Raw genomic sequence first — 23452 nt, 5'->3', positions numbered from 1 at the left:
CCCTTCTTCCCCAGAGCCCCGTGTCCCCTGCCCCCCCTCCAGCCCCGTGTGCCCCTCCTCCCGCCTCCCCTGCGCCTGCACCCCCTCCCCTCCAGCCCCGTGTGCTCCTCCCCGCTCCCCTGTGCCCTGCACCCCTCCCCTCCAGCCCGTGTGCCCCTCCTCCCCGCTCCCCTGCGCCCCTCCCCCTCCAGCCCCCGTGTGCCCCTCCCGCTCCCCTGCGCCCCTCCCCTCCAGCCCCCGTGTGCCTCCTCCCGCTCCCTGCGCCTGCACCCTCCCCTCCAGCCCCCGTGTGCCCCTCCTCCCCGCTCCCCTGTGCCCTGCACCCCTCCCCTCCAGCCCCGTGTGCCCCTCCCCTCCCCGCTCCCCTCGCCCCTCCCCCTCCAGCCCCGTGTGCCCCTCCCTCCCCGCTCCCCGTGTGCTCCTCCCCTCCCGCTCCCCTGCGCCCCCTCCCCCTCCAGCCCCCGTGTGCCCCTCCTCCCCGCTCCCTGCGCCCTGCACCCCTCCCCCTCCAGCCCCGTGTGCTCCTCCCTCCCGCTCCCCTGCGCCTGCCCCCTCCCCTCCAGCCCCCGTGTGCTCCTCCTCCCCGCTCCCCTGCGCCTCCCCTCCAGCCCCGTGTGCCCCTCCCTCCCCGCTCCCTGCGCCCTGCCCCCTCCCCTCCAGCCCCGTGTGCCCCTCCTCCCGCTCCCCTGTGCCCTGCACCCCTCCCCCTCCAGCCCCCGTGTGCCCCTCCCTCCCGCTCCCTGCGCCCCTCCCCCTCCAGCCCCGTGTGCCCCTCCGCTCCCCTGTGCCCTGCACCCCTCCCCTCCAGCCCCCGTGTGCCCCTCCTCCCGCTCCCCTGCGCCCTCCCCCTCCAGCCCCCGTGCCCCTCCCCGCTCCCTGCGCCCCTCCTCCAGCCCCGTGTGCCCCTCCTCCCGCTCCCCTCGCCTGCACCCTCCCCTCCAGCCCCGTGTGCCCTCCTCCCGCCTCCCTGTGCCCTGCACCCCTCCCCTCCAGCCCCGTGTGCCCCTCCTCCCGCTCCCCTGCGCCCCTCCCCTCCAGCCCCCGTGTGCCCCTCCTCCCCGCTCCCCTGCGCCTGCACCCCCTCCCCTCCAGCCCCGTGTGCTCCTCCCTCCCGCTCCCCTGCGCCCCCTCCCCTCCAGCCCCGTGTGCCCCTCCTCCCGCTCCCCTGCGCCCTGCACCCTCCCCTCCAGCCCCGTGTGCTCCTCCTCCCCGCTCCCTGCGCCTGCACCCCTCCCCTCCAGCCCGTGTGCTCCTCCCCTCCCCGCTCCCCCGCGCCCCCCTCCCCCCTCCCGCCCCCCGTGTGCCCCTCCCCTCCCCGCTCCCCTGTGCCCTGCACCCTCCCCTCCAGCCCCCGTGTGCCCCTCCTCCCGCTCCCCTGTGCCCTGCACCCTCCCCTCCAGCCCCGTGTGCCCTCCCCTCCCCGCTCCCCTGCGCCCCCCCCTCCAGCCCCGTGTGCCCCTCCTCCCCGCTCCTGCGCCCTGCACCCCCTCCCCTCCAGCCCCGTGTGCCCCTCCCTCCCGCTCCTGTGCCCTGCACCCTCCCCCTCCAGCCCCGTGTGCCCCTCCCTCCCCGCTCCCCTGCGCCCCTCCCCCTCCAGCCCCTGTGTGCCCCTCCTCCCCGCTCCCCTGCGCCCCTCCCCTCAGCCCCGTGTGCCCCTCCCCTCCCCGCTCCCCTGCGCCCTCCTCCTCCAGCCCCCATGTGCCTCCCTCCCTCCTCCCTGCGCCCCTCCCCTCCAGCCCCGTGTGCCTCCTCCTCCCGCTCCCTGCGCCTCCCCTCCAGCCCCGTGTGCCCCTCCTCCCGCTCCCCTGCGCCTGCACCCCTCCCCTCCAGCCCCGTGTGCTCCTCCCCTCCCCGCTCCCCTGCGCCTCCTCCCTCCAGCCCCGTGTGCCCCCTGCACCTGCCCCCAGCCCCACTCACGGCGATTTTGATGCTGACGTGCCAGGGGTTTCTCTGGTGGTCGTTGGCCTCCTCGTGCGCCCAGCCCAGGCCGCACATGCTCAGCGTCTCGCTCTCGTCTGGGGGGAGACACAGGGTCAGGACGCCTGGGTTCTCCCCACCTCGGGGAGGGGGGGCTGGGAGCCAGGACTCCTGGGTTCTCTCCCAGTGCAGGGAGGGGACTGGGGCTGGTGGTTAGAGCAGGGGTGGGGAGCCGGACGCTGGGTTTCGTGGGGCGGTGGGGTTGGGGAGCCGACGCCGGGGTTCCCGGGCGGGAGAGCCGGACGCCGGGTTCCCGGGCGGGGAGAGCTGGCGCCGGGTTCCCGGGCGGGGCGGGGGAGGCCGACGCCGAGGTTCGCGGGCGGGGAGAGCCGGGCGAGGTTCGCGGGGGTGGGGAGCAGCGCCAGGGTGGGCGGGGAGGCGCCGGGTTCCCGGGCGGGGAGAGCTGGCGCCGGGTTCCCGGGCGGGAGGGCGACGCCGGTTCCGGGGCGGGAGAGCCGACGCCGGTTCCCGGGCGGGGAGAGCTGGCGCCGGGTTCCCGGGCGGGGTGGGGAGCCGACGCCGGGGTTCGCGGGGCGGGGCGGGGGGGGCCGGACGCCGGGGTCCCGGTACCGATCATGTCGTGGAAGGCTTTCTGCAGGTCCCTGATGTCCTGCATGTGGAAGACGTGTTTCTCGCCGCTCTTCTTGGAGGCCAACTCGGCGATGTTCTCGTGGTTCACCATGGCCCCGATGCCGAACACGTAGATATCTGGGGCGGGGTGAGCCGGGCTGGGGCCCGTCTGACCCCCGCCGACCCCCGGCCAAGCCCCACGGCCCCATGGACCCCGCCGACCCCATGGACCCCGCCGACCCCAGCCAAGCCCCACGGCCCCCATGGACCCCCGACCCCACGGCCCCCATAGACCCCATGGACCCCCGCCGACCCCACGGCCCCCATGGACCCCCGCCTCCCGACCCACAGCCCCCATGGACCCCACCGACCCCAGCCAACCCCACCTCCCAACCCCCACAGCCCTCTCCCACAGCCCCATGAACCCCCGCCGACCCCACGGCCAAGCCCCCACCTCCCAACCCCCACAGCCACCCATGGACCCCACGCCAACCCCACCTCCCTGGACCCCCGCCGACCCCACGGCCAACCCCACTCCTCCCGACCCCACGGCCCTCTCCCACAGGCCCCCATGGACCCCCGCCAACCCCACCTCCCGACCCCACGGCCAACCCCATGGACCCCGCCGACCCACGGCCAACCCCACCTCCCAACCCCACAGCCCTCTCCCCACAGCCCCCATGGACCCCGCCGACCACGGCCAACCCCACCTCCCGACCCCACGGCCCTCTCCCCACAGGCCCCCATGGACCCCCGCCAACCCCACCTCCCCGACCCCACGGCCAACCCCCATGGACCCCCGCGCCGACCCCACGGCCAACCTCCCACCTCCCAACCCCACGGCCCACCATGGACCCCTGCCAACCGCACAGACAGGGCGGCTCTAGAAAATATGCGGCCCCAGGCCGCCCGGTGTGCGCCGCCCTTCCCGGTCCCGGCGGGTCCCCTCTTCCCGCGGCTCGGTTGAGCTCCCGCGGCAGGTCCACCGAGCCCGGACGAGCGGACCTGCCGCAGGCATGACTGCGGGAGCTCCACCGCAGCCGCGGAACACCGGACCTCCCGCGGCACGGCTGCAGACGGTTCGCGGGTCCGGCGGTTCGGTTGACCTGCCGCAGTCATGCCTGCGGAGGTCCAGCCGAGCCGCGGGACGAGCCCTCCGCAGTCATGCCTGCGGCAGGTCCGTCGTCCGCGGCTCGGTGGGCCTCCGCAGGCATGACTGCGGCACGTCCGCCGGCCCAGCCTGCCGCCCCCTAGATTTGGCCGCCCTAGGCACCAGCTTGGTTTGCTGGTGCCTAGAGCCGCCCCTGCCCACAGACCCCCCACCCCAGAGACCCCCCTCATTGGCCCCCCCACCGACTACATGCAACCCCCCACAATCTGCCCCTCCCCCGGCCCTGCTCACCCAGGTAATCCTCGCGGGGGTTGCGGATGTCCCGGCCGATGCTCAGCAGCTCCCGGATCTGCTTCACCACTGGCACTGGGGAGCCCCCCATGTTGGTGTTCCCTGGGGAGGGGAGAGTGAGGGGGCTGGGGGTGCAGACGGGGAGGGGACTCAGAGGATGGAGTGAAGGAGTTTGGGGAGGTGGGAGGGTTGGGACTTCAGGGTTCAGGGTACAGGGGCTCTGGGGGGTTCAGGGGGTCTCATGAGGACCAGCATGTGGTGGGTGGAGTTGGGGTATGGGGGGTACAGGGGTTTGAGGTGCAGGGGGTTCAGGGTTGGGGCACAGAGGGGTTTGGGGTGCAGGGGTTCAGGGTTTGGGGCACAGAGGGTTTTGGGTGCAGGGGTTCAGGGTTGGGGCACAGAGGGGTTTGGGTGCAGGGGTTCAGGGTTGGGGCACAGAGGGGTTTGGGGTGCAGGGGGTTCAGGGTTTGGGGCACAGAGGGGTTTGGGGTGCAGGGGGTTCAGGAATTGGGGTACAGGGGTTTGGGTGCAGGGGGTTCAGGGATTGGGGCACAGAGGGTTTGGGGTGCAGGGGTTCAGGATTGGGGCACAGAGGGGTTTGGGTGCAGGGGTTCAGGGTTGGGGCACAGAGGGGTTTGGGTGCAGGGGTTCAGGGGTTGGGGCACAGAGGGGTTTGGGGTGCAGGGGTTCAGGGTTGGGGCACAGAGGGGTTTGGGTGCAGGGGTTCAGGGGTTGGGGCACAGAGGGGTTTGGGGTGCAGGGGTTCAGGAGTTGGGGCACAGAGGGGTTTGGGTGCAGGGGTTTGGGATTGGGGCACAGGGGTTTGGGTGCAGGGGTTTGGGATTGGGGCACAGAGGGGTTTGGGGTGCAGGGGTTCAGGGATTGGGGCACAGGGTTTGGGTGCAGGGGTTTGGGATTGGGGCACAGAGGGGTTTGGGGTGCAGGGGTTCAGGGGTTGGGGCACAGAGGGGTTTGGGGTGCAGGGGTTCAGGGTTGGGGCACAGAGGTTTGGGTGCAGGGGTTTGGGATTGGGGCACAGAGGGGTTTGGGGTGCAGGGGTTCAGGGTTGGGGCACAGAGGGGTTTGGGGTGCAGGGGTTCCGGGTCGGGGCACAGAGGGGTTTGGGTGCAGGGGTTCAGGGATTGGGGTACAGAGGGGTTTGGGGTGCAGGGGTTCATGGGTTGGGGCACAGAGGGGTTTGGGGTGCAGGGGTTCCGGGGTCGGGGCACAGAGGGGTTTGGGTGCAGGGGTTCAGGATTGGGGTACAGAGGGTTTGGGGTGCAGGGGTTCATGGGTTGGGGCACAGAGGGTTTGGGGTGCAGGGGTTCCGGGTCAGGGCACAGAGGGGTTTGGGGTGCAGGGGGTTCAGGACGTGGGGTACAGAGGGGTTTGGGGTGCAGGGGTTCAGGGGTTGTGGTACGGAGGGTTTGGGGTGCAGGGGTTGAGGGATTGGGGCACAGAGGGGTTTGGGGTGCAGGGGTTCAGGAATTGGGGCACAGAGGGGTTTGGGGTGCAGGGGTTCAGGAATTGGGGTACAGAGGGGTTTGGGTGCAGGGGTTCAGGGGTTGGGGCACAGAGGGGTTTGGGGTGCAGGGGGTTCAGGGGTTGGGGCACAGAGGGGTTTGGGGTGCAGGGGGTTCAGGGTTTGGGGCACAGAGCGGTTTGGGGTGCAGGGGTTTGGGGTACAGGGGGTTGGGGTGCAGCGGTTTGGGGTACAGAGGGGTTTGGGGTGCTATTGTTGACTCCTGTTTAGCTTGTGGTCCCCTATGAGCCCGAGCTCCCTTCCTGCCGGGCTCCTGCCTGGCCCGTCTCTCCCCGTCCTGTGTGCGGGACGCTGATCGGTCCTTCCTAAGGGGAGCACTTTGCATTTGTCTTTGTTAAACCTCATCCCGTTCCCTCCGAGCGTTTCTCCAGTGGGGCCGGATCGTTTGGGATTATGACCCCGTCCTCCAAAGCCGCTGCAACCCCCCAGTTTGGTGTCGTCTGCAAACTTCATAAGCGTCTTTCTAGGCCAGTATCTAGTCGCTGATGCAGATATTGACCAGAGCCGGTCCCAAAGCAGAGCCCTGCTGACCCCCCCGTTCTGCCTTTCCAGCAGGGTTGGGGACCGTTAATAATGACTCTGTGAGTGCGCTTCTCCAGCCAGTTACGCACCCGCCTTAGAGCAGCCCCAGCCACGTGGTATTTGCCTAGTTTATCGATAAGAATCTCACGCGAGACCCTATCAGACGCCTTCCTAAAGTCCAGGTATCCCACAGCCACCGCGTCTCCCCAGCCACACGGCTCCTTAGCCGAGCAGAGACAGTGATCGGCTCCGTGTGACACGATTTGTTCTTCACCAAGCCCTGCCGGCGATTCCCTGGCACCTCACCCCCGTCCAGGGGTCTGCAGACGGTGCCCGTCACTCCTGGCTCCATGAGCTTCCCGGGCCCGGACGCTGAACTCACTGCTCTGTGCTTCCCGGGTTGCTTTTATTTCCCTTTGCAGAGCTGGGCACGAGATTGGCCCTTTTCCAGCCGTCTGGACTCTGCGGCTCCCAGGATTTCCAGAGATAACAGCTGGAGGCTCAGGCACCTCCTCTGTTAGCTCCGGCAATAGTCCGGGAGGCGTTTCATCAGGCCCAGGCAGCTCACTTTTCTAAGTGATTTTTAACTTGGTCTTTTTTTATTTTATCTTCCAAACCTGCCCCCTCCCATTAGCACTCGCTCTGTCAGACATTCCCTCAGCCCTCTCGGTGCAGAGCCAGCCAAAGGCGTCATGGGGCATCTCGGCCATTTCCCAGTCTCCTGTCACTGTTTCTCCCTCCTCACTGAGCAGTGGCCCTGCCCTGTCCTGGGGCTTCCTCCTGCTTCTAATGTGTTGATAAAAAGTCGTCTTGTTTCCCCTGATTCCTGTAGCTGGTCTGAGCTCATTTTGTGCCTTGGCCTTTCGAATCTTGCCCCTGGAATCCTCTGCTGTTTGCCTATATTCAGCCTTTGTAATCTGACCTAGTTTCCATTTTTTATATGGCTCCTTTTTATTTTTCAGATCATGCAAGATCTCGTGGTTAAGCCAGGCTGGTCTCTTGGCACATTTTCTCTCTCTCCCACCCAGCGGAATCGCTTGCTTGGGGGCCCTGAATAGTGTCCCTTTGAGAACCTGCCAACTCTCCTCCGTCGTTTTCCCCTCAGTCTTGATTCCCCTGGGACCTCACCTAGCAGCTCTCTGAGCTTCCCAGAATCCGCCTGCCTGACATCCAGTGGCTCTGTGTTGCTGTGCTCCCGCCTGCCCTTCCGTAGAAATGTGAACTCTGATTTCACGGTCACTTGCACCCAAGCTGCCTTCCACTGCCAGATTCTCCCCGAGTTCCTCCCTGGTTGTTAAAATCGAGTCTAGAGCCGCCTCCCCCCAGTCGCTTTTCCCACCTTCTGAAATACGACGTTGTCTGCAACGCGGCCCAGGACCATACTGGCCAGTCTGGGCCCCGCGGGGCGATTTTCCCAACGTGCAGCTGGAGTCCCCCGTCACCCCCAGACCTTGGGCTTTGGGTGGTTTTGTTAGTGGCTTGAAAAAAGCCTCATCCGCCCCTTCCGCCTGGAGCAGCCTCCCAGCACGGCCTCCGCCCGGGTTTTACCCCTTTCCCCCTGACCCAGAGACGCTCCACACTCCCGTCTCCCCCTCAGGCCAGCTGGGCACATTGTCACTGGGGGTCCCCGTCTGTCCCTCCTGAGCCGGCTGCCCCCAGCCAGCCACGGGCATCACCCCCCCCCGGCGGGGACGCCAAGGGCATCGCTGTGTTAGCTCTCAGCTCTTCCGGCTCAGGCCCCAGGCCGCTCGAGTCTGGCTTGATCTCGCCCCCAGCTCTGCCCCGACCCCCCTTTCTCCCGCCAGGGTAGCCCAGGCGACCTCCTCTATCCGACCCCCCCAGGGCTCCGTGTCCCCCACTTCCCTGTGCGCCAGGCTCACCCGTCCCCGGCGAACCTCACTAGGTCTCACCAACAGCACGGGGGGGTCTCACCGTCGGTCATCAGGACCAGCACGTGGCGGGTGGAGTTGGGGCTTGGGGGTATAGGGGGCTTGGGGTACAGGGGTTGGGGTTCCAGGGGTTGGGGGTACAGGGGGTCTCACCGTTGGTCATGAGGACCAGCACGTGGCAGGTGGAGTTGGGGTTTGGGGTACAGGGGTTGGGGTACAGGGGTTGGGGGTACAGGGGTTGGGGGTACGGGGGTTGGGGGTACAGGGGTCTCACCGTCGGTCATGAGGACCAGCACGTGGCGGGTGGAGTTGGGGTTTGGGGTACAGAGGGGTTGGGGAACAGGGGTTGGGGGTACAGGGGTTTGGGGTACAGTGGGGTTTGGGGGTACAGGGTCTCACCATCCTTCATGAGGACCAGCACGTGGCGGGTGGAGTTGGGGCTTGGGAGTACGGGGTTGGGGTACGGGGCTTGGGGGTATGGGGGTTTGGGGTTCCAGGGGTTGGGGTACAGGGGTCTCACCGTCGGTCATGAGGACCAGCACGTGGCAGGTGGAGTTGGGGTTTGGGGTACAGGGGTTGGGGTACAGGGGTTGGGGTACAGGGGTTGGGGGTACAGGGGTTTGGGGGTACAGGGGTCTCACCGTCGGTCATGAGGACCAGCACGTGGTGGGGGGAGTTGGGGTTTGGGGGTACAGAGGGGTTGGGGAACAGGGGTTTGGGGTACAGAGGGTTGGGGTTCCATGGGGTTTGGGGTTCCAGGGGTTTGGGGGTACAGTGGGGTTTGGGGTACAGGGGTCTCACCATCCGTCATGAGGACCAGCACGTGGCGGGTGGAGTTGGGGTTGGGGGTACAGGGGTTGGGGTACAGGGGTTGGGGGTTCTGGGGGTTGGGGTACAGGGGTTGGGGTACAGGGGTCTCACCATCCGTCATGAGGACCAGCACGTGGCGGGTGGAGTTGGGGTTGGGGGTACAGGGGTTGGGGTACAGGGGTTGGGGTTCAGGGGTTGGGGTACAGGGGTTTGGGGGTACAGAGGGGTTTGGGGGTACAGGGGGTCTCACCATCCGTCATGAGGACCAGCACGTGGCGGGTGGAGTTGGGGATTGGGGCAACAGGGGTTGGGGTTCTGGGGTTGGGGGTACAGGGGTTTGGGGTACAGAGGGTTTGGGGGTACAGGAGGGTTGGGGGTTCCAGGGGGTTGGGGGTACAGGGGGTTTGGGGTTCCAGGTTTGGGGGTACAGGGGGTTGGGGGTACAGGGGGTTTGGGGTTCCGGGGTTTGGGGTACAGGGGTTTGGGGTGCAGGGGTTTGGGGTACAGGGGTCTCACCGTCCGTCATGAGGACCAGCACGTGGTGGGGGGAGTTGGGGTTGGGGTACAGGGGTTGGGGTTCCGGGGTTTGGGGGTACAGGGGTTTGGGGTACAGGGGTTTGGGGTTACCGGGGTTCTCACCATCCGTCTTGAGGACCAGCAGGTGGCGGGTGGAGTTGGGGTTGGGGTACAGGGGTTGGGGGTTCGGGGTTGGGGGTACAGGGGTTTGGGGTACAGAGGTTTGGGGTACAGAGGGTTGGGGTTCCAGGGGTTGGGGTACAGGGGTTTGGGGTTCCAGGTTTGGGGGTACAGAGGGGTTGGGGTACAGGGGTTGGGGTTCCAGGGTTTGGGGTACAGGGGTTTGGGGTGCAGGGGTTGGGGTTCCGGGGTTGGGGGTACAGAGGGTTGGGGTTCCGGGGTTGGGGGTACAGGGGTTTGGGGGTACAGGGGTTGGGTGTTCCGGGGTTGGGGTACAGGGGTTTGGGGTACAGGGGTTTGGGGGTACAGGGGTTTGGGGTACAGGGGTTGGGGTTCCGGGGTTGGGGTACAGGGGTTGGGGTACAGGGGTTTGGGGTACAGAGGGTTGGGGTACAGAGGGGTTTGGGGTTCCAGGTTTGGGGTACAGGGGTTGGGGTACAGGGGTTGGGGGTACAGGGGTTTGGGGTACAGGGGTTGGGGTACAGGGGTTGGGGTTCCAGGTTTGGGGGTACAGGGGTTTGGGGTACAGGGGTTGGGGTTCCATGGGGTTTGGGGGTACAGGGGTTTGGGGGTACAGGGTTGGGGGTACAGTGTTTGGGGGTACAGGGGGTCTCACCGTCCGTCATGAGGACCAGCACGTGGCGGGTGGAGTTGGGGTTGGGGGTACAGGGGGGTTTGGGGGTACAGAGGGTTTGGGGGTACAGGGGGGTTGGGGTACAGGTTTGGGGGTACAGGGATTTGGGGTACAGGGGTTTGGGATTCCGGGTTTGGGGTACAGGGGTTTGGGGTACAGGGGTTTGGGATTCCAGGTTTGGGGGTACAGGGTTTGGGGTTCCAGGTTTGGGGTACAGGGGTTTGGGGGTACAGGGGTTTGGGGTACAGGGGTTTTGGGGGTCCAGGGTTGGGGTTCCAGGGTTGGGGTTCCAGGGGTTAGGGGTACAGGGGGTTTGGGGTACAGGGGTTGGGGTACAGGGGGTTTTGGGGTTCCAGGTTTGGGGTACAGGGGTTTGGGGGTACAGGGGGTTTGGGGGTCCAGGGCGTCTCACAGTCCGTCATGAGGACCAGCACGTGGCGGGTGGAGTTGGGGTTTGGGGGTACAGGAGGTTGGGGGTTCCAGGGGTTGGCGGTACAGGGGTTGGGGTACTGAGGGGTTGGGGTACAGGGGGTCTCACCGTCCGTCATGAGGACCAGCACGTGGCGGGTGGAGTTGGCGACTGGCGCCACCTTGTGGCCCTTGCGGATCTCGTCCTGCTCCTGCTGGATGATCATGTTGTGCACGGCCTCCAGCGCCGCCCTGGTGTTGGTGCCGCTGCGCAGGGCGTGGCCTGGGGGCACGGGGTCAGGGCGGCCGGGCCCCAGGCCCCGCAGAGCCCGCAGAGCCCCGCAGAGCCCCCGCCGAGCCCCGCCGAGCCCCGCAGAGCCCCCGCGCCCCCGCCGAGCCCCGCAGAGCCCCGCAGGGCCCCTGCCGAGCCCCCGCGCCCCGCCGAGCCCCCGCCGAGCGCCCCGCAGAGCCCCGCAGAGCCCCCGCAGGGCCCCAGAGCCCCACAGGGCCCCGCAGAGCCCCGCAGAGCCCCCGCAGAGCCCCCGCGCCCCAGACTCACTCTCGTATTTCAGGCCCCCAGCTGGCTGCTGACCCAGTCGGCGTCGCTGCTCTGGGGTCCGTGGTTCTCACCACGACGTGGGGTCGGTGGCGAAGGTCAGGATCCCGTGGCGGGAAAGACCCCGTAGCTGGAGATCTGGGGAGGGCGAGCGTCAGGGCGGGGGCAGGTGTCTCGGCCCCCCCGGGTGAGGGGCTCAGTTACGGGGCACCCGGGAATTGGGGGCAGGGTCTGGTTTTGGGGGGTGCACAGAGTTGGGGGGATACCTGGGGGTGTGGGGAGCTGGGGGCAGGGGCAGTTGGGGGCCCCCAAACCCCAGGGCTTGGGGCTCCTGGGGCTGGGGATTGTGAGGTCTGAGGGGGGTGCCCGGTGAGGGGGACCAGAGGTTTGGGGCTGGCGTTGGGGATACAGGCAGGAGATTGGGGGCTTTGGGTGGCTGGTGGAGGTTGCGGGGTGCCCGAGGAGCTGGGTTTTGGGGGGGCCAGGGGGTCGGGGGGTCCCATGGGGCCAGGTGGGCACAAGGGGATGATGGGGGTCCCCAGGGGTTGGGGGGGTTCCCATGGGGCCAGCTGGGCGCTAGGGGATGTTGGGGGTCCCCGGGGTTTGGGGGGTTCCCATGGGGCCAGGTGGGCGCTAGGGGATGTTGGGGGTCCCCGGGGTTTGGGCGCTAGGGGATGTTGGGGGTCCCCGGGGTTCGGGGGGGTCCCATGGGGCCAGGTGGGCGCTAGGGGATGTTGGGGGTCCCCGGGGTTCGGGGGGGTCCCCACCTTCTCGATGAGCTGGACCAGGACGTCGCGGGCGCGGGAGAAGTTCCCCTCCCCCACGCTGTCCGAGGCGTCGATCACCAGATAAATGTTCATGGAGCCGCCGGCCTCGATCCGGATCTTCCGCTTCACGTTCTCCGCTGGGGCGGGGTGAGGGGGCTGGACCCCCTTCCCCGGCAGAGCCCCCGCTGCACCCCCAGCAGCCAGGCAGGGCTCCCAGCCACGGCCCTTCGCTTGCCCCCAGCCCATCCTGAGCCCCCCATTACAAACTCCCTCTTCCTGCCCCCCCGGCCTGTGATCCCCCAGCTCAGGCAGGCGGCCCCCCCCAACTGCGATCCCGCCCCCGGCGACCCCGGCCGAGCCCCCTCAACTGCGATCCTGCCCCGCCCCGGCGACCCCGGCCGAGCCCCCAACTGCGATCCCGCCCCGCCCCGCTGCGATCCCGCCCCGCCCCCGGCGAGCCCACTGGCCGAGCCCCCCCCGAACTGCGATCCCGCCCCCGGCCACCCCGGCCGAGCCCCTCAACTGCGATCCCGCCCCGCCCCGGCGACCCCTGGCCGAGCCCCCGAACTGCGATCCCGCCCCAGCCCCCAACCCCTCCTGTCTGAGCCCCCCAACTGCGATCCTCCCCAGCCCCCGGCCGAACACCCCCGGTGACTCACAGGTGGTCCGGTTCGGATCAGCCACCTCCACGGTCTCCGAGAGGGAGGCGATGAACGGAAGACACTTCCTCGGGGTGTCGTAGGTGGACGGGTCTGGGGGCAGGAAGAGATGGGGCTGAGAAACTGGGGATCACTCCCCGCCGCCCCCTCCCGATCCCCTCGATCCCCTGCGCCACCCCTCCCCGACCCCCAATCCCCTCCCGGTCCCCGCGCCGCCCCTCCCCAATCCCCTTGATCCCCTGCGCCACCCCTCCCCGACCCCCAATCCCCTCCCGGTCCCCCGCGCCGCCCCTCCCCAATCCCCCTTGATCCCCTGCGCCACCTCCCCGACCCCCAATCCCCCGGTCCCCCGCCGCCCCTCCCCAATCCCCTGGTCCCCCGCGCCGCCCCTCCCCAATCCCCGGTCTCCCGCGCCGCCCCTCCCAATCCCCAGCCCCTCACCTCGACACTCCGGCTCCGTCCCGCTCCAGGCGCCGGACTCCTGGCAGGTCCGTTCTTTGGAGCCGAACATGACGAGCCCCCGGCCGCAGCGGTACCGGACCCGATCCTCCACCCGGTAGTGCTGCCCGTCCTTCGTCGCCCCGATGGGCACGCCGGGGTCCGGGCACTGGCCCTCTGCGGGGAGAGGGGGTCAGCCCGGGTCGGCCCCTGCTGGGGCGTGTCAGCCCGTGTGGGGGCAGGGCTGCCTGTGTCAGCCCGTGTCAGGGCGTGTTAGCCCGTGTTGGGGCGTGTCAGCCCGTGTTGGGGCAGGGCTGCCTGTGTCAGCCCGTGTCAGGGCGTGTCAGCCCGTGTCGGGGCGTGTTAGCCCCTGTCAGGGCCGTGTCTGGGCGTGTCAGCCTGTGTTAGCCCATGTCTGGGCGTGTCAGCCCCTGTCAGGGCCGTGTCGGGGCGTGTCAGCCCGTGTCGGGGCATGTCAGCCCCTGTCAGGGCCGTGTCGGGGCGTCAGCCTCCTGTGGCGTGTGCTAGCGTGTGTTAGCCCGTACTGGGGGCACAGTCTCCTGTGTTGGGGCACGTCTGGGGTGTCAGCCTGTGCTGGGGGCGTGCCGGGGCGTGTCCGGGCGTGTGAGGGCGTGTGCGGGCGCTCGGCTCCCCTCACCTCCGTCGTCGCAGATGGCCGTCCCCCTGCTCCACTTCCCGTTGGGCAGGCAGGTGCGGGTGGGGGGGCCCCGCAGCGTGTACCCCTCGAAGCACTCGAAGGTCAGCGTCTGGCTGATGTTGTAGCGCGGCTGGCGGGGGTGGAAGTGCCCGTTGTCGAACTCCAGCGGGCCCGGGCACTGGATCGCTGTGGGGACAGGGGGACGGTCTGTCCTGGGGGTCCCCCGAGGCCCCCAGGCCCCCCGAGCCCCTCCGACATCCCCCCCAGCCCCCAGCCTCCCCCCGGCACCCGGACACCCCCAGCCCCAGCCTCTCCCCGGCACCCGGACACCCCCAGCCCCCAGCCTCCCCGGCACCCCACCTCCCCGGCACCTGGACACCCCCAGCCCCAGCCTCTCCCCGGCACCCAGACACCCCCAGCCCCAGCCTCCCGGCACCCCACCTCCCCCGGCACCCGGACACCCCCAGCCCCCAGCCTCCCCGGCACCCCACCTCCCCTGGCACCTGGACACCCCCAGCCCCCAGCCTCTCCCGGGCACCCCACCTCCCCGGCACCAGGACACCCCCAGCCCCAGCCTCCCGGGCACCCCACCTCCCCGGCACCCGGACACCCCAGCCCCCAGCCTCCCCCGGCACCCCACCTCCCCTGCCACCCGGACACCCCCAGCCCCCAGCCCCCAGGCCCCCGACATCCCCAGCCCCCAGCCTCCCTCCGGCACCGGACCCCCAGCCCCAGCCTCCCCGGCACCCAGACACCCCCAGCCCCCAGCCTCTCCCGGGCACCCCACCTCCCGGCACCCAGACACCCCCAGCCCCCAGCCTCTCCCGGGCACCCCACCTCCCGGCACCAGGACACCCCCAGCCCCCAGCCTCCCCGGCATCTGGACAGCCCCAGCCTCCCCAGGCACCCCACCTCCCCAGCCCCAGACAACCCCAGCCTCCCCTGCCACCCAGCCTCCCCCACCCAGACACCCCCAGCACCCAGCCTCCGCCCCCGGCACCCCACCTCCCCTGCCACGGACACCCCCGGCCCCCAGACACCCCCAGCCCCACCTCCCCCGACCCCATCTCCCCTTGGCCCCCAGACACCCCCAGCCTCCCCCAGCCCGGAGCCTACCCCCAGCCCCCACCTCTGCACTCGGCCCTGGCGAGGGGGCGGCCGCCGGGGGCGCGCAGCGGGCTCCAGCGCAGGTCGGAGCGGCACTCGCGGACCGGGGCCGGGAACGGGACCTGCCCCTCGGGGCACTGATACACCAGCAGCTGCCCCTGGCGCTGCGGCCGCGCCGAGCCCCCCGCGATCGGCGCCGCCTGCGGGTCGCAGCTCGGGGCCTCGCTGGCGGCCGCGCCTGGGGGGAGCCAGAGTCAGGGCGAGGCGGGGACCCCCCAGCCCCCCAAACACCCCCCGGCCATTGTGTGGGACCCACAACCCCCCCGGGCCGGGACTGGCTGCAGGGGGCCGCGCCGGGGAGCCAGAGTCAGGGCGAGGCGGGACCCCACCCCCAAACCCCCCCCGGCCATTGGTGGGCCCCACAACCCCCCCCGGGCCGGGACGGGCTGCAGGGGCTGCAGGGGGCCGAGCCGGGGAGCAGAGTCAGGGCAGGCGGGGACCCCCCCAGCCCCCCAAACACCCCCCGGGCATTGTGTGGGACCCACAACCCCCCCCCGGGCCGGGACTGGCTGCGGGGGGGCCGAGCCAGGGGGGAGCCAGAGTCAGGGCGAGGCGGGGACCCCCCCCGCCCCCCAAACACCCCCCGGCCATGGGGTGGGCCCCACACCCCCCCCCGGGCCGGGACTGGCTGCAGGGGCTGCAGAGGCCAGGCCGAGGGGAGCAGAGTCAGGGCAGGCAGGGACCCCAGCTCCCCTCGCGGCCCCCCAAACACCCCCCGGCCATTGTGTGGGACCCACAACCCCCCCCGGGCCGGGACTGGCTGCGGGGGCTGCAGGGGCCGAGCCGGGGGGGGCAGAGTCAGGGCGAGGCCGGGGACCCCCCCAGCTCCCCCCTCGCGGCCCCCCAAACACCCCCCGGCCATTGGTGGGACCCACAACCCCCCCCGGGCCGGGACTGGCTGCGGGGGGGCCGAGCCGGGGAGCCAGAGTCAGGGCGAGGCGGGGACCCCCCAGCCCCCCAAACACCCCCCGGCCATTGGTGGGACCCACAACCCCCCCGGGCCGGGACTGGCTGCGGGGGCTACGGGGGGAGCCAGAGTCAGGGCGAGGCCGGGACCCCCCCCAGCCCCCCAAACCCCCCCCGGCCATTGTGTGGGACCCACAACCCCCCCCGGGCCGGGACTGGCTGCGGGGGGGCCGAGCCGGGGGGAGCCAGAGTCAGGGCGAGGCGGGGACCCCCCCGCCCCCCAAACACCCCCCGGCCATTGTGTGGGACCCACAACCCCCCCCGGGCCGGGACTGGCTGCGGGGGCTACGGGGGGGCCGAGCCGGGGGGGAGCAGAGTCAGGGCGAGGCCGGGGACCCCCAGCTCCCCCCCCAAACACCCCGGCCATTGTGTGGGACCCACAACCCCGGGCCGGGCCGGGCTGCGGGGGCTACGGGGGGGCCGAGCCGGGGGGGAGCAGAGTCAGGGCGAGGCGGGGACCCCCCAGCCCCCCAAACACCCCCCGGCCATTGTGTGGGACCCACAACCCCCCCCGGGCCGGGACTGGCTGCGGGGGCTACGGGGGGGCCGAGCCTGGGGGGAGCCAGAGTCAGGGCGAGGCCGGGACCCCCCCAGCTCCCCCTCGCGGCCCCCCAAACACCCCCCGGCCATTGTGTGGGACCCACAACCCCCCCCGGGCCGGGACTGGCTGCGGGGGCTACGGGGGGGCCGAGCCGGGGGGAGCCAGAGTCAGGGCGAGGCGGGGACCCCCCCAGCTCCCCCCTCGCGGCCCCCCAAACACCCCGGCCATTGTTGGGACCCACAACCCCGGGCCGGGACTGGCTGCAGGGGCTGCAGGGGGCCGAGCCAGGGGAGCCCTGAGCCGGGAGGGGCGGGCGGGGCTGCACTACGGAGCCTGGCTGGGGGCTGAGTTGGGGCCAGGCTGTGGGGCCGGGTCAGGGGCCGGGGAGCTGGGGTTGTGGGGCTGGGTCGTGGGGTTGTGGGGGCGGGAGAAGGAGATGGGGAGCCAGGCGCGGGGCTGTGGGGGCCGGGTCAGGGGCCGGGAGATGGGGTTGTGGGGCTGTGCGGGGTCAGGTTGCGGGAGGGGAGTTGGGGCCGGGCGGGGAGGCGGGTCGGGGGCAGTGGGGGCGGGTTGGGGGCCGCGGGGGCAGGAGGATGCAGATGGGGGTTGGGAGCCAGGCGCGGGGGCTGTGGGGTTGTGGGGGCGGGAGGGAGATGGGGGTTGGGGGCCGGATTGGGGTTGGGGCAGGAGGGAGATGGGGGTTGGGGGCCGGGTTGGGGGTTGGGGGCGGGAGGGGAGATGGGGTTGGGGGCCGGGTCGGGGCCGGGGACCCACTGAGGCCCAGCGCCAGGAGCCAGGCGAGCAGCGGGGCTGCGGGTCCCATCGATCCGCGTGTCCGTCCCGGGCTGAGCCGAGCCGGGTCTGGCCGAGCCCCGCTGCCCGCGGGCGGGCTGGGGGCGGGAGGGGCGGCTCTGGGGCAGGTGCTAGAGGGGCGGGAGGTTGTGGGGAGGAGAAGGGAGCTGGGGGAGGGGGTTGTGGGGAGCTGGGGAGGGGGAGGTACAGGATGAGGGTGGGGAGGGGTTGTGGGGAGCTGGGGGAGGGGTTGAGGGGTACAGGGTGAGGGTGGGGAGGGGTTGTGGGGAGCTGGGGAGGAGGGGGGAGGGGTACAGGGTGAGGGTGGGGAGGGGGTTGTGGGGAGCTGTCGGGGAGGGGAGGGGTACAGGATGAGGTGGGGAGGGGGTTTGTGGGAGCTGGGGGAGGGGAGGGGTACAGGGTGAGGGTGGGGAGGGGGTTGTGGGGAGCTGTGGGGAGGGGAGGGGTACAGGATGAGGGTGGGAGGGGGAGGGGGGGGAGCTGGGGGAGGAGGAGGGGTACAGGGGAGGGAGGGGAGGGGGTGGGGGAGCTGGGGGAGGAGGAGGGGTACAGGGTGAGGGTGGGGAGGAGGTGGTGGGAGCTGGGGAGGGGGTACAGGGTGAGGGTGGGGAGGAGGTGGTGGGAGCTGGGGGAGGGGGAGGGGCGGTTTCTCTCTCTGCCGGTTCCTGCTGCCCCTTGCGAAACCGGCCCTGCCTGGCACCGCGTCCGGGAACGGACCCGGGGGGGGGGTGTCTGAGGGGCGTGTGTGGGGGGGCTGGGAGGGGGCATGAGCCAGGGGCAGGGGGTGGGGGGCAGGAGGGGGCTCGGGGGCACACAGGTGGGGACACACAGAGGCGGGGGGGCAGGAGGGGGCCCAGCCACCAGGTGACTTGCGGGAAATGGGGCAGCAAACACAAGGGGCCGCCCCCCCCCCCGCATTAATTCCCCTCCCTAAACAAACTTCCGCCTTCCCGCACCGTCCGCCAGCTGCCCCCGGCCCTGGGCCAAACCGCAGACCTGGGGCGGGGGGGCACCCGCTGCCTCTCCTAGGAACTGGCAGCTTCGGCTCCCAGAAAGGAGGGTGTGAAGAGAACCCAGGCGTCCGGGCTCCCAGCCCCCCCTGCTCTGACCCACCAGCCCCCACTCCCCTCCCAGAGCCGGGGAGAGAACCCAGGAGTCCTGGCTCCCAGCCCCCCCTGCTCTAACCCACCAGCCCCCACTCCCGTCCCAGAGCCAGAGAGAACCCAGGAGTCCTGGCTCCCAGCCCCCCCTGCTCAAACCCACCAGCCCCCACTCCCCTCCCACAGCCGCGGAGAGAACCCAGGAGTCCTGGCTCCCAGCCCCTGCTCTAACCCACCAGCCCCCACTCCGTCCCAGAGCCAGAGAGAACCCAGGAGTCCTGGCTCCCAGCCCCTGCTCTAACCCACCAGCCCCACTCCTCCCAGAGCCGGGAGAGAACCCAGGAGTCCTGGCTCCCCGCCCCCCTGCTCTAACCCACCAGCCCCCACTCCCCTCCCAGAGCCGGGGAGAGAACCCAGGAGTCCTGGCTCCCAGCCCCCGCCCCCCCTCCAATCCCATCCCAGACACGCAGCACATGGGGGCCGAAGTCCAAGGCCTGTATTTGTGTATGGGGGTCACGGCCCCCAGCGCCCTCCCCCGTCCGCTCCCTGCTCCCTGCCCCCAGCCTGGCCGGGACCTGCCCATTCACCCCTGTCCTGGGCCTGCCTGCGGAGGGAGTCAGACCCCTGGAGAAGGGAACAAGATACCGGGGCACTGCCGTGGGGAAGCTCGCAGCCCCGGGGTGCCCGATCGGGGGCACTGCCACGGGGAAGCTCGCAGCCCCGGGGTGCCCGATCGGGGGCACTGCCGCGGGGAAGCTCGCAGCCCCGGGGTGCCCGATCGGGGGCACTGCCGCGGGGAAGCTCGCAGCCCCGGGGTGCCCAATCGGGGGCACTGCCGTGGGGAAGCTCGCAGCCCAGGGGTGCCCGATCGGAGGCACTGCTGTGGGGAAGCTCGCAGCCCTGGGGTGCCTGATTGGGGGCACTGCCGTGGGGAAGCTCGCAGCCCTGGGGTGCTGTCACAGAGTGTGGGGGGGTCAGGGCCCTGCTCCCCCCACTTCCTGCGACTCACCGCGACTCTCAGGCAGCCAGGGACACAGAAGGTTTATTAGCCGACAGGACGCAGCCCCCAGCAGAGCTTTCAGGTACAGACAACAGGACCCCTCAGCCGGGTCCATCTTGGGGGGTGGGGAGCCCAGACCCCGGTGCTGGGCCTCCCCCCATCTCCCCAGCCAGCTCCAAACTGACTCACCCTCCAGCCCCGCCTCCGGCCTTTGTCCCTTTCCCGGGCCAGGAGGCACCTGATCTCTTTGTCCCCAACCCCTTCCGTTGGCCCCTGGCCGGGGAGGGGCCCAGGCCAGCAGTGGCCAGGAGACAGAGTGTCGGTCAGTCCCTGTGCAGACACCATCACACCTGCCCTCCAGGGCTCCACAACAATCCCAACCCTACAATAACAACCCAGCCTGTCCACAGCCCCAGCGCTGCCCAGCAACCCTACAATAACAACCCAGCCTGTTCACAGCCCAGCGCTCCCCAGCAACCCTACAATAACAATCCCACCCCCTGATCCCACCCCCTAGAGACTTACAAACTGCACAGGGGACTCTGAGGCACCCACACCGTATCCAGAGCAAACATTGAGAACATTCCCACTTCGTCACAGGGCACGTCTGGGGGCACTGCTGTGGGGAAGCTCACAGCGCTGGGGGGTGCCCGGCTGGGGGCACTGCTGTGGGGAAGCTCACAGCGCTGGGGGGTGCCCGGCTGGGGGCACTGCTGTGGGGAAGCTCACAGCGCTGGGGGGTGCCCGGCTGGGGGCACTGCTGTGGGGAAGCTCACAGCGCTGGGGGGTGCCCGGCCGGGGGCACTGCTGTGGGGCAGTTCACAGCGCTGGGGGGTGCCCTGCCGGGGGCACTGCTGTGGGGAAGCTCACAGCGCTGGGGGGTGCCCGGCCGGGGGCACTGCTGTGGGGCAGTTCACAGCGCTGGGGGGTGCCCGGCCGGGGCACTGCTGTGGGGAAGATCACAGCGCTGGGGGGTGCCCGGCTGGGGGCACTGCTGTGGGGAAGCTCACAGCGCTGGGGGGTGCCCGGCTGGGGGCCCTGCTGTGGGGAAGCTCACAGCGCTGGGGGGTGCCCGGCTGGGGGCACTGCTGTGGGGAAGCACACAGCGCTGGGGGGTGCCCTGCTGGGGGCACTGCTGTGGGGCAGTTCACAGCGCTGGGGGGTGCCCCGCTGGGGGCACTGCTGTGGGGCAGTTCACAGCGCTGGGGGGTGCCCGGCTGGGGGCACTGCTGTGGGGAAGTGTGACGAAGTGGGACTGGGTTTAATGTTCCCTCTGAATACTGCGGGGGGGGGGGGGTCAGCTCTGGCCGACCCTCTGTCTCCTGGCAACTAAGGGCCGGGCCCTTCCCCCTGCCAGGGGCTGCTAAAGGTGGGGGAGACAGAGAGCTCAGGGGACCTCCTGGCCCGGGGAAGACGCAGCCCAGAGAGGAGGGGCTGGGGGGGGTGGGGAGTTTTGGGAGCTGGTTGGAGGATGGAGGGGAGCCCGATGGGGCTCGGGCCTCCCAGCAGGGCTGTGGCCTCCCTGGGGCCCCCAGATCGACCTAACTAAGGGGGGTCTGGTTGTCTGTACCGGCAAGACCTGTTGTGGACTGTGTCCCGGCTGGCTGAGAGTCACGTCTGACTGCGCCGTGGGGGGCAGGACCCTGTGGCCCCCCCCGGACCCCGCCTGGGCGACTCGCTGGGGGAAGCGCATGGAGGGGTGGGGGAGGCTGAATGCTCCAAGAAGAGACCCAGGAGGTGAAGCCGTGGGAGCTTCTTGCCCTGCAGACAGGCTGCTCCAAGGGAGAGGAGGCTCCCAGAGTCCTGCCTGGCTTGGTGGGGAGCAGCTCCAGAGCAGCGCCCGGGGACCCCATGTCATGACAGGCACTGCCCTGGGGAAGCTCGCAGCACCGGCGGGGGGGCACCCTGTGACGGTGCTGCCCGTGGGAGCCAGCTGAGGTCACTCAATCAGGGTGAACTGCAAACCAAACGGGGCAGACAAACCCCAAACGCTGGTGGTTATTCCAATACTTAGATTTACCAACCAGCACAGAACAGCTTCTACAGCACCTCACTGGTCACTCAGAATCCAAACCCCGCAGTTCCCTTAAAGTGCCCAGCCTCAGGCCTCCGGCCAGACACACCTGTCAGATACGATGATGATTCCTGAGGATCTTACTTCATCATATAAAAGAAAAGGTTCTTCCAATCCCAAAGGATCAGCCACATACCCAGGTCCAATTATAACTTAGATCTGACCCAAAATACGCGCTACAGCCAATTCTTAGTAACTAAGCTAAAATTTATTAACAAAGAAAAGCGAGAGAGTTGGTTAAAAGCTCCATCTACAGACAGACGTGAATTCAATTCTTGAGGTTCAGACACAGCAGAGATGAGCTTGTAGTTGCCAAAACTCCTGTTAGAAACAGTCCCGAGGTTACAGCCCAGTGTCAATATTCAGGGTGGCTCCAGTCAGTGACTGGGGATCTCAGTCCTTGTGGGTTAAGGTTTCCCCCTCTTGAAACCCAAAGCAGATCTGAGATGAAGCAGGATCGTGTCCCAGGGTTTTTATACATTTCCAGCAGCCTTTCGGCCTGAGAAAACAATCGGCTCAACTCCTTCTCCCAAACATCCTGGCAATTAGCACAGGGTCATTTACCCATTAAACAGTTCAGATACAGGTTAGCACAACCTTCAAAGAGACACACAGACAATAATACTATTTCACTCAAGTATCATCATAAATGTTAATATTCCTTTTTTGAGCTTTGAATTAAAACTCTAGCAATAGACAAGACTTGTTTGCTGTCATCACAAGACCTGAGCAAACATCTCCCCTTCTACCTCTACCAACGCAGACTCGCATTTCAAAGCTCTGTTCATTTACAGATCTTCCTAACCAGCCCTCAGGGTTCACTCATGGGTCAGGTCAGTCTGTGAGTTGATTAACTCTTTCTGGCCCCGTCACCTTTCAATGAGATATTATATCACCTCATAACGTCACACACCCGGCCGGGGGCACTGCCCTGGGGAAGCTCGCAGCGCCGGGGGGGGCGCCCGGCCAGGGGCACTGCCCTGGGGAAGCTCGCAGCGCTGGGGGGGGCGCCCAGCAGGGGGCACTGTCCTGGGGAAGCTCGCAGCGTCAGGGGGGGCGCCCGGCCGGGGGCACTGCCCTGGGGAAGCTCGCAGCGTCAGGGGGGGCGCCCGGCCGGGGGCACTGCCCTGGGGAAGCTCGCAGCGCCGGAGGCCGGGGCAGGACAACGGCAGGGGGCACAAACCACACAGAGACCCGAGTTAGCGAACACTGTTATTGGGGGGCGCAGGCCGGGGGGCGGCGGGGCCCCCTACGGGATAAAGGTCTCTCCGCCCGGGCCCCCCAGGTGCTGGCGCAGCCAGTCCTGCACCCGGAAGAGGCTGATGTAGAAGTCACGGGGGACGTGGCCGCGGGGGGCTGGTTTCCGATCCACCTCCTTGTTCTGCTTTGCCTTGTGGGGGCAGGGGTTGTAGGTGCCCCAGCTCACCACGCCCACCTGGGGAGACAGACAGACACGGGGCTGGGACCCAGGCGTCCGGGACAGCTCCCCGCCCCCCACCCTCACAGCTCCCAGCCCCGGGGACAGAGAGGATGGGACCCAGGCGTCCGGGACACCCCCACAGCTCCCAGCCCCGGGGACAGAGAGGATGGGACCCAGGCGTCCGGGACACCCCCACAGCTCCCAGCCCCGGGGACAGAGAGGATGGGACCCAGGCGTCCAGGACACCCCCACAGCTCCCAGCCCGGGGACAGAGGATGGGACCCAGGAGTCCGGGACAGCTCCCGCCCCCACCCTCACAGCTCCCAGCACCGGGGACAGAGAGGATGGGACCCAGGCGTCCGGGACACCCCCACAGCTCCCAGCCCCGGGGACAGAGAGGATGGGACCCAGGCGTCCTGGACACCCCCCCAGCTCCCAGCCCGGGGACAGAGAGGATGGGACTCAGGCATCCGGGACACCCCCACAGCTCCCAGCCCCGGGGACAGAGAGGATGGGACCCAGGCGTCCGGGACAGCGCCCCCCCCCACACCCTCACAGCTCCCAGCCCCGGGGACAGAGAGGATGGGACCCAGGCGTCCGGACACCCCCACAGCTCCCAGCCCCGGGGACAGAGAGGATGGTACCCTGGCGTCCGGGACAGCTCCCCGCCCCCCCCCCTCACAGCTCCCAGCCCCGGGGACAGAGAGGATGGGACCCAGGCGTCCGGGACACCCCCACAGCTCCCAGCCCCGGGGACAGAGAGGATGGGACCCAGGCGTCCAGGACACCCCCACAGCTCCCAGCCCCGGGGACAGAGAGGATGGGACTCAGGCATCCGGGAC

At 69.5% G+C, this 23452-nt stretch overlaps 1 protein-coding gene across 1 annotated transcript in view; it reads right to left on the bottom strand.

The window, feature by feature from the left end:
* LOC120392338 overlaps positions 1–23452 on the bottom strand; it is a 53147-nt gene that overhangs the window by 12337 nt on the left and 17358 nt on the right. The window contains exons 18-31 of the mRNA XM_039517057.1: positions 22444–22625; positions 22104–22188; positions 19126–19267; positions 14659–14874; positions 13530–13715; positions 12875–13048; positions 12434–12526; positions 11775–11911; positions 11131–11145; positions 11011–11035; positions 10582–10734; positions 3950–4051; positions 2548–2685; positions 1918–2015 (exon numbers count right to left, since the gene is read on the bottom strand). Of these exons, the coding sequence (XP_039372991.1) occupies positions 1918–2015; positions 2548–2685; positions 3950–4051; positions 10582–10734; positions 11011–11035; positions 11131–11145; positions 11775–11911; positions 12434–12526; positions 12875–13048; positions 13530–13715; positions 14659–14874; positions 19126–19267; positions 22104–22188; positions 22444–22625 (1746 nt within the window). The remainder of the gene's footprint in view (positions 1–1917; positions 2016–2547; positions 2686–3949; positions 4052–10581; positions 10735–11010; positions 11036–11130; positions 11146–11774; positions 11912–12433; positions 12527–12874; positions 13049–13529; positions 13716–14658; positions 14875–19125; positions 19268–22103; positions 22189–22443; positions 22626–23452) is intronic.

The sequence above is a fragment of the Mauremys reevesii genome, unplaced genomic scaffold, assembly GCF_016161935.1.
Source record: "Mauremys reevesii isolate NIE-2019 unplaced genomic scaffold, ASM1616193v1 Contig1, whole genome shotgun sequence".
In the NCBI taxonomy this organism is placed as follows: Eukaryota; Metazoa; Chordata; order Testudines; family Geoemydidae; genus Mauremys; species Mauremys reevesii.
This window is presented reverse-complemented; position numbering and strand designations above follow the sequence as displayed.